At 55.3% G+C, this 13,859-nt stretch overlaps 1 protein-coding gene across 1 annotated transcript in view; it reads left to right on the top strand.

Annotated features, from left to right (window-relative positions):
• The window catches only part of ZAN (zonadhesin), a 34,822-nt gene that overhangs the window by 14,501 nt on the left and 6,462 nt on the right, over positions 1-13,859 (top strand). Inside the window, 20 exon segments of the mRNA XM_065892360.1 lie at positions 120-227; positions 349-518; positions 1,368-1,570; positions 2,757-2,898; positions 3,192-3,439; positions 3,643-3,823; positions 4,091-4,202; positions 4,522-4,616; positions 4,914-5,090; positions 6,225-6,433; positions 6,699-6,843; positions 7,153-7,397; positions 7,485-7,649; positions 7,791-7,915; positions 8,257-8,552; positions 11,378-11,589; positions 12,088-12,229; positions 12,568-12,815; positions 13,317-13,446; positions 13,640-13,814. Coding sequence (XP_065748432.1) covers positions 120-227; positions 349-518; positions 1,368-1,570; positions 2,757-2,898; positions 3,192-3,439; positions 3,643-3,823; positions 4,091-4,202; positions 4,522-4,616; positions 4,914-5,090; positions 6,225-6,433; positions 6,699-6,843; positions 7,153-7,397; positions 7,485-7,649; positions 7,791-7,915; positions 8,257-8,552; positions 11,378-11,589; positions 12,088-12,229; positions 12,568-12,815; positions 13,317-13,446; positions 13,640-13,814 — 3,528 coding nt within the window.

Raw genomic sequence — 13,859 nt, forward strand, 5'->3', positions numbered from 1 at the left:
ACTTCTTGGTGTTCAGATGTTCTCCACTAGGGGATGCCGAGAGCCGGGAGACTGCTGGGGCGGGCTGGGCGTGGAGGTGAGCCTCGGTCCTTAGGGCGTTTGGGGTGGGTCTCTTCCAGGTGCCGGGAGAACCAGGCATCTCCCCCATCTTGCGACACTGCCTTGCAGAACACTGTGTCAGGGCCAGAGTTCTGTGGACGGCTCACGGTCGCTCACGGAGCTTTTGAGTATGTGTGGGGGCCCGGGGTTGGGGGACAGGAAGGGCCATGGCGGGGGGACCAGGTCCTCCGTGGCAGGAGGCGGGAAGTTCTGCCCCCTCATTCCTTCTGACCTGGCCTCTCTCCTCAGGGCCTGCCTGCCTCACCTCAGGGCCTCTTCCTTCTTCGACAACTGCGTGTTTGACATGTGTAATTTCCAGGGGCTGCAGCAGATGCTGTGTGCCCACATGTCGGCCTTGACCGAGACCTGCCAGGATGCCGGCTACGTGGTGAAGCCCTGGAGAGGACCCCAGTTCTGCCGTGAGTTGTACCAAGATGAAGGGCCCCTTCTTTCAGACGCAAACGCAGTGGAGGGCCGGCGGCATCTGAGAGTCATGGCACGGGCTGGGCGGCGCCCTGGTGGAACCCCTGTGCCTCCACACTAGGACAGGGAACTCTGCAGAGTCAGAAACATGCACTGAGAAAATCACACGGTCACCTGCAAACTCAGAAAGCCTTCCCAGGGTTTGCTCCCAGCTGTGGATTTTCCAGGCAACACTTTCAACCTGGATCCAGCTTGGTTTTGTTACCTCTGATTTGGGCCCTGACTGCTCTTTGACCTCTTTTTGCTCTATTAAAGTCTTAATTAAAGCTCTTTGGGGGGGAAAAAAAAAAAAGAAAGAAAGCTTTCCCAGGTACCTGAAGGTACGGGTATGCAGAGCAATGCATATGTGTGTAAATGCACACCCAGGTCGAGGGATGCACACATAAAATACACAAAATGTGGATACAGTACAGGCTGGTGGGTGGGATGGCGCGTCATGACGGCCCCATAGCTCCTGGGCATGGCCCAGCCCTCTGGGGAGCCTGCTTTGGGGCCTTGATGGGGCCACATGGGTTCCCTCTGCTCCCCTCCACCCTACACAGCAGTGCCGCTGAGGCTTCTGGGTCAGTCTGCTCCCCTGGTCCTGCCTCTTGGCAGTTCCCTGCAGGCCCCCTTCCAGGCCCGGGACGTGGAAGCTGAGCTCCTCGGTGGTTTCTCCCAGTCACTGTCTTCTTCTCAAGATGGGGCGGAAGCCTCTAGCCACCGGCCTTCTGAACTCTGGGCTGGGAGCTACCTCTTTCCTCTTTTCCCCATCCCGCCTCACCTGTGCTCCCTCCCTCTGCCAGCGCTGGCCTGTCCACCCAACAGCCGATACACCCTGTGTGCCAAGCTGTGCCCCGACACCTGCCATTCCGAGTTCTCGGGCATGGCCTGCCAGAACCGCTGCGTGGAGGGCTGCGAGTGCAACCCGGGCTTCGTCCTCAGCGGTCTCCAGTGCGTCCCCAGGTCCGAATGTGGCTGCCTTGACCCCACGGCCGGCTACTTCCAGGTGAGCCGCTGGGGCTGGGCCTCTCTCAGCCCTGCAGCCAGAGGGCACTCATCCGAGCTCTGAAGTCTACGGCCAGCTTGTGGGCACGAGAGAAAAGGCGGGGGGCGGGGGGCGGCGGGGGGTGGGGGCGGGCTGGGATTAAGGAACTTCGGGCTTAGGTCTAATTTCCTTTTTTCTTTCTTCAGTTCTAGTACTTTTCATCCCTGCAGACCGGGATGGAGTCATAGCACAGTTATTTCCCACGCTGCCCAGCAGAGCCTGGGACCCCTAGTTCTCTCCCCTCCTACCTTCCCTGCCCGTCACATCCCTGAGTCACTTTCCTGGTTTCTCATCCTCTGAAGGCCCAGGCATGTCTGCATCTCACCTGTACTCTTTCTCTCCTACTGAGGGTCCCTTTCTCTGCTGAAGGATTTCAGCTGCTACCTGGGCCCCGTCTTCACCATCTTCTCAGAGGCAGCACTTGGAGCTAGACTCTCATCCTTGAAACTTCTCTCTCTCTTCCTTTGCCTGTCCCTCACCCGAGGCCTGCGGTGACACTGATGTCCATCCCAGCCCCCTCCCACCTGGTGTCCCCTGGGCTCTCCCTGCTCGGTGCCGCATTCCAGGCTGGCCCACGGAACTCTCCTCGTCTGCGCTTTGCTCTCTCAGTTTCACCTTCTTTTCAGCCCTTCCCCGCTGCTCTGCCTCCCAGGCACTATGCCTGTTAGCCACTCTCACCTCCTTTGAGGCCCTGTTGAAATGCTGCTTCTTCCTTGAAGCCCTCCTGAGAAGCATCTCTAAGCTCTTGTGGCGAGCGCCGATTGTCTGTGTCAATGGCACGAAACTCTCCCTGGGTGCCCTGATTATCGTCTTTGGGTGCAGAGTGTGTTGGATCACGTGATCTATCTGTTTACATGTTGACTGCCCTCTCTGGACTGTGAGTTCTGTTAGGGCAGGGACCTCATCCATCCAGCTCATTACTGAATCCCTGACACCTGGCACAAAGCAGATGCTAACTGTCTGTTGAACTAGTGAACAAACAAACAGTGGAGTGACTGAACGAGTGAGCGAATGCCAGAGTTTTGCAACCAAGCCTGGAGCTTTAGGATGACACGAATGCCTTCCTGGTGAGCAGGTCGGTGATCTGAATAGCAGTGCTAACAGATCAGCGGATAACTTATTTCCCTTCCTTCGGTCCGTCCTCCAGGTAGGGGAGCGGTGGTTCAAGCCAGGCTGCAGACAGCTCTGCATCTGTGAGGGCAGCAACAGAACTCGCTGTGTGCAGTGGAGGTGCCAGGCCCAGGAGGTGTGTGGTCGGCAGGATGGCATCTATGGCTGCCACGCTCAAGGTGAGCAGTCGAAAGAAGGTGCTCATGGGGGCTGCCCGTGTGGCCTCGAGCAAAGGCATGGTCCTGTCCTAACTCAGAGAGCTGGACCATAACCAGAGGGCTGGAAGGCAATTGCCCAGAGCCAAAGCCGCGTCTTCAAGGACCCAGAGAGTGAGGCTGGGGCAGTCCCTGACCTTGACCTCTCCAAGTCACACCAACCACCCCGATGAGCCATGGGTACCATTCCAATGTGGACTCGCCAAGATGGCAGCTCAGGGTCAGTGCCTCTCTGAACGCCATCTCCTCCTGCCCAGGGTCCGCTACCTGCACTGTCTCGGGGGACCCCCATTACCTGACATTCGACGGAGCCTTGCACCACTTCATGGGCACCTGCACCTACACCCTGACCCAGCCTTGTTGGTTGAGGTCCCCAGAAAGTTACTTCGTCGTGAGCGCCACCAACGAGTTCCGCGGCGGAAACTTGGAGGCCTCCTATGTCAAAACCGTCCAAGTGCAGGTCTTCAACCTCAGAATCTCCATGATCAAAGGCCGCAAGGTCATGGTGCGTGCCTGCGCCGGCAGAGGCCCCACCCCCAGCCCACGCTGCATCTCTTCTCCGCGTCTCCTTGCCTGCAGGCCCTGTCTGGCAGACGCAGCCCCAGTTTCTGAGACACCCCCGCCACCCCGTCCTGCTCCCTGGTCTTGGCCTCGTTGTTGTTCTTGTCCCAGGCGCCTTTCCCTACAGTGTCCTCCCTGCCTCTGTAGCTGGACGGTCGCCGGGTAGCCCTGCCCGTGTGGCCTGCCCAAGGCCGGGTGAACGTGAGGTCCAGTGGCTCCTTTATCCTCCTCTACACGGACTTCGGGCTTCAAGTTCGCTATGATGGGAACCACCTGGTGGAAGTGACCGTGCCCTCCTCCTACGCTGGCCGGCTCTGCGGGATGTGCGGTGAGTTCCTAGGGCACCAGCAGGTGAGGCCGGGGTCATGGGCTGGAGCCTGTCCCGGTCCTGCTCATCCACACATGTGATTAGGCGTCCTTGGTGCTTGTCGACCTCTTACTTGGTTGAAGGTGTCGTGCGCTAGGGTAGGCATGAAGGGAAGCCGAAGATGAAGGAAGAGAAAGGGCTCGTCTTTGTTGGTTGCGTGAAGAGGGAGGGATGCTTCTTGGTCCCGGGGCTGAGTTCAAGGCCTCTGCTGACTGTTCCGTCCTGCAGGGAACTTCAACAACAACAGCCTAGACGACAACCTGCAGCCTGATAAAAGGCCTGCAGTCAGCTCCGTGCACCTGGGGGCCTCCTGGAAGCTAAATGAGTTATCTGAACCTGGGTGAGCCGGAACGGGGGCGGGGGGGGGGCGGGGGGCGGAGCTGGACCAGGGGAGGAGGCTTGGCGGGCAGCCTGGAGGTGTTCCCTGTGCATCCCCAGTCTTTCCTGGAGCTGATGACTGATCTGTCTCTTGGGAAGTCCACCCTGAGATCTAACCTTGTGCTTTCCTGCTGCATTTGCTGACCTTACTACTTGAGGCCATCACTGTTCTCCTCTCCCGTCCTTACTCCCCTCCCTGTTTCCCTCTCCACTTTTGCTCTGGCTTTTGGAAAGCTTCCTCCAATCCTAAACTCCTGTCCTTTCCCCTCCTCCTCTGTCAGCTGCTTTGCTGCGGGTGGCGGGCCACCCAGGTGCCTGGGGAAGAAAGTGACGGAGGCCTGGAATAAGAACTGTGATATCTTAATGAACCCTCAGGGTAAGCCACGCAGGGGGCCCCTTTTTGCTCCCCGGGGGCAGGAGACAGAGGAGGGGCACTGAGCAGGGAGGGAGGAAGGGTGAGACAGGAAGTAGTGACCCTCAAGAGGCAGGCAGACGGAATGCAGAGGCAGTGGTCACCTGGGAATGCTGACGGATCTGTGGCGTGTTTTTGCATCTCAGGCAGTAGGTTCTCAATAATTACGGGTTCTGATGGAAATGGATGTTGAATTTGCCCCAGAGCAGCCGCGTGGTTCTGCTCCCTCCCCAAGCTTAGTCTTACCTATGTTTCATCCAGGACCCTTCTCCCAGTGCCACGGGGTGGTGGCCCCGCACTCCAGCTTCACCAGTTGCGTGTACGGCCAGTGTGGGACCAAGGGCGACACCTCGACCCTGTGCCGCTCCCTGCAGGCCTACGCGTCCCTGTGCGCCCGCGCAGGCCAGGCCCTCGCCTGGCGGAACACCACCTTCTGCCGTGAGTGACCTGACAGCCAGGAGGAGTCCCGAGAGCCCTGCCCTCTCTTCCTCTCCCTAAATTCTGCTCCTTCACTCTTCCCTACGCAGCCCGGCCCCCAGGCCCCACGTGGGACCCTCCTCTGTTCCCGTCTCCCCAGTCTCTCGGAGCCCAGCCCCCATCCTCTACTTGTCTCCCTCTTCTGGGAGCCTCCATCCGATTCTCACTTCACCAGAAAGTTCTGATCTCCCAGGAATTCCCTGGTGGTCCAGTGGTTAGGACTCCGCGTGTCCGCTGCAGGGGGCACCGTTTCGATCCCTGGTTCAGATCCCACATGCCATGGGGCGTGGCCCCCAAAAAAGTTCTGATCTCATTTGGTTACTGCCTCCTTCCCTTCTTCCCTGGGCCAGCTCTGTGACCTTTCTTCTTTCCCAGAAATGCTTTTTTTTTTAATTGTAGTAAAACATACAGAACATAAAAATTACCATTGTGACAATTTTTAAGTGTCCAGTGGCACTGAACGCATTCACCTCGTTGTGCAACCATCACCACCATCGCCCCCAGAACTTTTTCAGCTTCCCAAACTGAAACTCTGTCCGCATTCAACACTGTGAGTCCCCATCCCCTCCCCCAGCCCCTGCCAACCACCATCTACTCTCTGTCTTTGTGAATGCAAAGGCTCTAGGGACCTCATCTAAGCGGAATCACACGGTATTCATCTTTTTGTGACTCGCTTATTTCACTTAGCTTTATATTCCCAGGGTTCACCATGTCGTAGCAAGTGCCAGAATTTCCTTCTTTTTAAGGCTGAATCATATTCCGTTGTATGATTGGACCCCATGTTGTTTATCCATTCGTCCGATGGACGTTCCCAGGAACTCTTTTTTTTTTTAAGATTTTTTTGATATGGACCATTTTTAAAGTCTTTATTGAATTTGTTACAGTATTGTTTCTGTTTTATGTTTTTGATTTTTTTGGACTCGAGGCATGTGGGATCTTAGCTCCCCAACCAGGGATGAAACCCGTACCTCCTGCAGTGGAAGGCCAAGTCTTAACCACTGGACCGCCAGGGAAGTCCCTCCCAGGAACTCTTGACGGCCCAAGGTCAGAGAGCTGAAAATCACTCTTCCTTCCTAAATACCGATTTCTTCTTAGCTCTGAACTGCCCATCGGGCAGCAGCTACAGCACCTGTGCCAACTCCTGCCCGGCCACCTGCCTCAGCCTGAGTGCTCCGTCATACTGCCCGTCCTCGCTGCCCTGTGCCGAGGGCTGCGAGTGCCAGAAAGGCCACATCCTGAGTGGGACCTCCTGTGTGCCCCTCAGCCAGTGTGGCTGTACCAGCCAGACGGGCTCCTACCACGCGGTGAGAGGCCAGACCACAGGGGGTGCCCTGCCCTTCCCAGCTCCCCGAGTTTGGGGGCCAGAGGGCTCAGAGCCTGAAAAGGCGCAGGGTGGGCCAGTGCTGGGGGCTGAGGGGCAAATCCAGAAGCCAAGAGCCTGAGGAAGGCTAGCGATGGAGGCGGGCAGCCAAGGGCAGCGAGCCTCATGGGGGCCCTGGGGTGCGGGCGGCTCCGACCACCTCTGGCTTCCAAGTTTCTATCGGCTCCACTGATGCCTGCGCCCCACAGGTCGGGGAGAGCTGGTACACGGACAACACCTGCTCCAGGCTCTGCACCTGCTCCGCTCACAACAACATCTCCTGCGTCCAGACCGCCTGCAAGCCTGGCCAGATGTGCGGGTCCCGGGATGGGCTGATACGGTGCCGGGCGGCAGGTAGGCCTCCACTGAGTGTGGAGGAGGACCTTCAGCCACCAAGACGAACTCTCCCCAACTCCCCCTCTATCAAGAAGGGCTCCTTGGGGTTCACTCATGGTTCCCCGTGGCAGCCGTGGACTTAGACGGGATAGTGTAAGTCTCTCCCTGGCCGAATGACACCTGCCCCACCTCCTCGTGTCTTGACTCTCTTCTTTGTCTCCTTCCCTTCTGAGGCTCCCTCTCCTCCCATCCTTTCCTTGAGGCAGGGGAGAAGGCCTGTTCTCGCTAGAGGCTGGACCACTCCTCAGCCACCTGTCTGTCCTCCAGGGATGGGAGAGTGCCGCATCCGCGACGCGTCCCACTACGTAAGCTTCGATGGCAGTTACCATGCGATCAGGGGCACCTGCACTTACCTCTTGGTGAAAATATGCCACTCCACCATGGACCTGCCTTTCTTCAAGATCAGTGGCAAGAATGGGAAGCGGAAAGACCAGCCCCACACTTTCTACCTCCGCCAGGTCCACGTGGACATCTTTAATACACTGGTCACCCTGAAGAAGGAACAAGTGCTGGTGAGCGAGGCCGGCGGGGAGGACATGGCCTCTGGGGACGGGGCTCTGGTCCTTCTTCCTGCTCACGGGTCCTGCCCTCCTCTGTAGATCAATGGCACACGGGTCACCCTCCCAGCGACCACCCAGATCCGGGGAGTCAAAGTCATTTCCAGGGACGGCTACACCGTGCTCACCATCAACATTGGGGTGCAAGTCAAGTTTGACGGCAATGGTTTCCTAGAGGTCGAAATCCCCAAAGCCTATTATGAGAAGGTGAGGAAAACACCTGGGTCTCTTCGTAGGGGAGTCAGCCTGCAGGGAGGGGGGCGCCTTTCTCTTAAAGGGGATGCCGACAAAAAATGCCCTCTGCCATCCCTGGCACTGAAGATCCCTGGATCCCCTCTGCCCACACAGACCTGCGGCATGTGCGGGAACTTCAACGGCGAGGAAGAAGACGAACTATTGATGCCTAATGACGAACTAGCCCTGGATGACGTCATGTATGTGGACAGTTGGCAAGACAAGGAGATCGACCCAAAGTAATTGTCCCAGAAGAACCTCTGCCTTTGCATAGGAACACGAGTTGGGATTCCAGACTGTATGGCCCACCTGGGATGGGAAGACCAGAGTGGTCTTTTGTGCGTGTAACTTGACAGGCAATGGCGTCTGGGTCCCAGGAACCTATATGGGGAAACGAGAAAGTCTTCCTGTCTTGGCTTCGAAACGTGGGAGGAGACCGAGGCCACATGGAAGGCTGGCCAGAACTCAGGCCAGCTTCCCGGTGAAGACAGGAGGCGTCTTCAGGGTGTGGTTTGGGAGCGCCAAGTCATCATAGATGAGGCAGTGGCTGTCCTTATGATGACGCCCTTTCCCTTCCCAGTTGCCAAGAAGATGACAAGAAGACTGAAGCAGAACCTCAGGAGAAGCCAAACACGAACTGCCAGGCAGCTGAGCTGGCAAGAGCCCAGGAGCAATGCCAGGCGGCTTTCCAGGCTCCAGCCTGGGCGAACTGTGCCACCCGCGTGATTCTCAGTCCCTTCCTGCTCAGATGTACCCACAGCCTCTGTGAGTCTGGAGGCCTCAACCATGCCCTCTGCCAGTCTCTACAAGCCTTCGGGGCCGCCTGCCAGGCCCAGGGGATCAAGCCTCCGATCTGGAGAAACAGCAGCTTCTGCCGTGAGTGTGCCCTCGGGCCGCCCCCAAACTGCTCCCAAACCCTCTTTCCGTCTGTGTATCTCTGAAAGCTCCCCCATTCTCCATTTCAGTTGTCCCCGACCTATTTCTGACCTCATTTTCTCTGATGTGGACCATTTACAGCAAGCTCTTAGTGAGTGCCCCATACCACCAGGACCGCTCGGGCTGCTTGTCAGCAGCTCCTTTCCAAAAGAAACGTGATCATGTTAGGCCCCTGCACGGCTGTTGCCTGCAAGTCCAAGCTCCTCTCTGAGATGTCTGAGAGATCCTGCAAGCTGTGCCCCTCCCCCACCCCCCTTTCCTGTGCGCCAGAATCACCTGCATCAAACCATCCCATTCTCCACACAGGCCTCGCTTTCCCACACCCCTCCCTGCCTTTATACATACCACGCCCTGCACCCGAAAGGTTCTTTCTTCTCCCCTCCTGGCAGACTCTGAGGCATCCTCCTCTAGCTCTTTCCTTTAAAAAATTTTTTTAAAAATTATTATTCACATACCATATTCTTCTACCCTTTAAAAGTATACAATTTACTGATTTTCAGGATCTTCACAAAGTTGTACAACCAGCACCACTATCTAATTCCAGAACCTTTTATTTTTATTTATTTATTTAGGCTGCGCCGGGTCTTAGTTGGGGCGTGCGTGTGGGTTCTAGTTCCCTGACCAGGGATCAAACCCCGGGCCCCCTGCGTTGGGAGCGCAGAGTCTTACCCACTGGACCACCAGGGAAGTCCCCAAGGACATTTTAGATTTTAAAACAGTGATTACGGTGTTTTTCCTATGCGATGCATTCCTATGGTTCAAAAACTTTGAAAGTATTAAAAGATCCCCAGTGAAAAGTCTCCCTCTCGCCCTGACCCCAGGGGCCCTGGTCCCAGCCTGCTCTTTTCAGCGTCTGAGTATTTTTCCCAAAGTCTTTTATTTCTGCACATACAGATAAATGCAAATTTATTTTCTGTATTTTCTTACAAACAGCAGACGGGACACAGTAGTTTGCACTTTATTTTTTTTCACTTGACAAACTAGCTTGGCGGTCCTTCCCCGTCAGATATGTAAAGAGTATCCTCATTCTCTTTCGCAGCTGCGTCATAATTCATTTATCATAATTTATTTAACTAGTCTTCTAGCGATGGACTTTCTAGTTGTTTCCAGTCTTTTGCTATTACAGGGCTGCGAGGATAACCTCGTGCAGATACCATTCTCTACGCGTGTGTCTCTTATCTGTGGGATAAATTTGTAGACCTGGAATTGTCGGATCAAGGATTGTGTGGATTTGTGCTTTTGAGAGATGTTGCCAAATGGCCTTCCATAGGGGTTGAGGAGTTTACATTCCCACCAGCAACATACGAGAGTGCCCATTTCCCCACAGACTGGCCAACACACAGCATTATCGTGCTTTTGGATTTTTGCCTATCTGATATGTGAAAGATAAAAAGAGTCTTAATTTGTATTTTTCCTATGATGAGTGAAGTTGTGCATTCTTTCCTATGTTCAGGAGCAATGTGGATTTCCCTTTCTGTGATTTCTTCATACCCATTCACCATTTTTTCCACTGGTTTGTTGGTCTTTGTTGAAATGTTTTATAGATGTCCTTTGTCTACTACGGAGAGTAGCCCTTCATTAGTGCCATGAGTTACAAAAATTTTGTCCAGGTCTCTTTTTTCCAATCTTTCACTCTTTTTTACCATGCAGGAAAAAAAAAAAAAAAAAAATATATATATATATATATATATATATATATATATATATGTATGTATGTATTTGTGAGGTCAAATATAATAATCTTTGTTTTATGGCTTCTGCAGTTTGAGCCTTAGTTACAAACGGCTTCCCCACTCTGAAGTTAAAAAAGAATTTGCCTGTGTTTTGCTCTAGTATTTGTATTGTTTCTTTTTTTTTTTACATTTAAATGTTTGATCCATGGGGATTTGTCCTGGTGTGTAGGATGAGAACTGAATCAACTTTGTGTTTATTTTTTCCCAGTATTATTAAATGACCATTCTCTCTTTTTCCACTGACTCAGATGCCATGATTTATATTAAATTCCCACACGTATTTGGATCCCTCTCTGGGCCTTTTTCTCCGCTTCCACTGCTCCATTTATCTTCATTTACCAGCAGCACAATGATGTGGTCATTGAGAGTTTAGATAGTGTTTAGATTTCTGGTAAGGACGTACACTACCTACTGCTGGGTTTTTTTTTCCCCAGGTTTTTTTTGGTTTGTTTTAGAATTTTCCCAGCTTTTCTGCTTTGTTTAGATCCTCATTTCCACGTTAATATCATCTTGTCCTATTAAAAAACAAAACAAAATCCTGTTGGTGTATTTTGGGGGTATCGTATTAAATGTATAATTAGGGAGGGACTTCCCTGGCAGTCCAGTGGTTAGGATTCTGCGCTTCCATGGGGGGCACAAGTTCGATCCCTGGTCGGGGAAATAAGATCCCACATGGCGCGTGGCGCCGCCAAAAAACTAAATAATAATTAAATTAACTTAGGGAAGACTGACATCTTCCCATCTGTGAGCAGTTCCATTTGTTTGCAACTACTTCTACTTAAAGGGCTTTATTTAGCTCCTCCAGTACAGTGGATACCTCCCTGCCCTGTGCTCCTGTCACACCTCGTACACACACACATACGCCAGTCACATGCTTACTGACCAGATGCACCAGGGTCGCGCTGCTGCGGCTGCGGGCTGACCCCGGATTCCCACGCTGAGCGGGGAGAACCAATTCTTGCTCTCTTCTGTCCTCGGAGCCAGCACACAGCCCACACTCAGTCAATGTTTCCCCCCCCCCGCCCCCTCCAGCTCTGGACTGCTCCGCCCACAGCGTCTACACCACCTGCGTTCCCTCCTGCCCTCCTTCCTGCTGGGACACGGAAGGCCAGTGCAAAGGCTCCAGAGTGCCCTCCACCTGCGAGGAGGGCTGTGTCTGTGAGCCCGGCTACGTGCTCAGTGGACGGCAGTGTGTGCCCAGGAGTCAGTGCAGCTGCAGGGACGCCCAGGGCAACTCCCTCCCTGTGAGTGGGGGCAACACACCTTCGGGATGCCATGTTCTCCTTTCCTGTGCCTCTCTCGGCCTGGGCCACCCACGCCTCTACCGCTGGCCCTGGGTGTGAAGGCTGGTGATGGGGCAGGGTGGCCTCCTGCCAGGTCTGGGCTAGAGGGTGCGTGGTTTGGGTTTGGGGACTGAGAAATGCAAACCACAGGGATGCAGCCGGTACGGTGGCTTTGATATGAATCCTGATGGTACCACTCACGAGTCAGGGGACCTCTGTGACCTCAGTTTCCTCATCTGTAAGACAGGTTCAGCAGTACCTCCTGAGCAGCCTGTGTGAGACACCCCGAGCACAATGCCTCTAGGGGGCGGTACAGGTCCATAAGGGTGCAGATGGCACTGGGAATGCCTCTGGCCCGTGCCAAGTGAGCCATCAGACTGTAGGCTTAGGCTGAAGTCGTCGAGGAAAGAGAGCTGGCCCTTCCCTTCTCACTCCCCGTTCTTCCTGCGGCGTCTGCAGGCGGGTAAGTCCTGGTTCTCCGGAGGCTGCTCCAAGAGGTGTGCCTGCAGAGCGGGCGCCATTCAGTGCTGGCCCTTCACCTGCCCCTCGGGCTCCCAGTGCCAGGCCAACAAGGACGGCAAAGACTACTGCGCACCCGAGAGTAAGGGGGCCCTCGGGGAGGTGGAGCCAGAGGGGCCGAGGCTGGGGGCTCTGGAGAGGGAGGGACCTGGCGTGGGCAGGAGTGGGCCTAGGCTCTCAGGCTCTTACCAGCTCCCTGGTCGCCTGCATGATCCTCTCTGGGATCTGCTATCTTAAGTGCAAAAAGAGGGAACCAGACAAGGAGATCCTCTCAAGATGGGAGAGGGAGAAAGTGGAAGATCAAGTCCACGGGGAGCCCAGGGCTAAGAGGGAAGGTGACAGGAGGCCCCAGGCAGGTGAGGGGCTCTGGGGCAGTTACATCACTCAGGGCGCCTTCTCAGCGTTGGCCCTTCTTTTCAGAGTCGGAGCAATGCACAATTTATGGGGACCCCAGTTACCACACGTTTGATGGCTTCAGCTACCGCTTCCAGGGCCGCATGACCTACTTTCTGATCAAGACCTTGGACGTGCTCCCTGATGGGGTGGAGCCCTTGGTCGTGGAGGGCCGCAACAAGGTGTATCCATCCTTCAACCCCATCTTCCTGCACGAAATCATCGTGACGGTCTACGGCTACACAGTCCAGCTCCAGACGGAACTGGGACTTGTAGTAAGAGCCAGGCCAGGCCGGGAGGGTCTGGGGAGGCAGGTTGGGCCATGGGAGGCCACCTGGAGCAGGTGAAGCCAGGACTCTGTGTTCCCTGGGAAGGTCCCAGCAGAGGCTGCCTAGTTTTGGAAATCAGAATCAGTGCCACACTCACCTCCTTGGGGGGCGGGGAGGGCAGAGGAGGGCAGTGGGATTACACACAAGGTGGGAGAGAGGCAGGGGGAGAGAGAGAAGGGAAACTCATGCAGTGTGAGGGTGGAGCTGTGCTGAAGAAGTACCAGGGCACCCACCTGCCAGTTTCTTTGCAAGGAAGGGGCTGAGGCTGCAATAGGAGCAGACCTCAGGGAGGCCTTTGCCACTCGGGGTAGCAAAGCTTCCTGCGGTATCTTGTTCCCCGGAATGACGGCACCGAGAGGTACCAAGATGTGCAGAGAGACAGAGGCCAAAGCGGCAGAGGGTCACCTTGATTCAGGCCTCCGTGCGGCTCCTGTCTGCCTTCTCCAGGTCAACGGTCAGAAGATGACCATCCCCTACGAGCCCAACGACCAGCTGCGGGTCACCATGCGAGGCCATCGCCTGTATCTGATCACAGACTTTGAGCTGGTCATCAGCTTCAATGGAAAGAACAATGCAGGTACCTAAGCGTGGGGACCGGAGGGCCGAAGGGACATTCCAAGGATGGGGGTAGGGAAAACCACGTCTTGGGCCGAACGTAGTGAAAAGACCTCTGCCTGGGAGTGGGGCCCCCGAGCTCCAGGGGAGGACCCAGGAGGGGTGGGAAGTGATGAGGTGGGGAGTTTCGATTCTGGGACCCCTTCCTCCTGCAGTGATCTCCCTGCCCATCACGTACCGGAGGCTTGTGCGCGGCCTGTGCGGCAACTACGACCAGAACAAGAGGAATGATTTTATGCTGCCCAACGGTGCCCTCACCCAGAACCTCCTTGTCTTTGGCAACAGTTGGGAGGTGAAGAAGACCAAGGGAGGCCTCCCCCGCTTCTCAAGGTGAAAGGGCTGGGGCTCTGAGCAGGGAGGCCCAGCCTGGGCTGG

This window comes from Phocoena phocoena, chromosome 15 (genome assembly GCF_963924675.1).
Source record: "Phocoena phocoena chromosome 15, mPhoPho1.1, whole genome shotgun sequence".
Classification (NCBI taxonomy): Eukaryota; Metazoa; Chordata; class Mammalia; order Artiodactyla; family Phocoenidae; genus Phocoena; species Phocoena phocoena.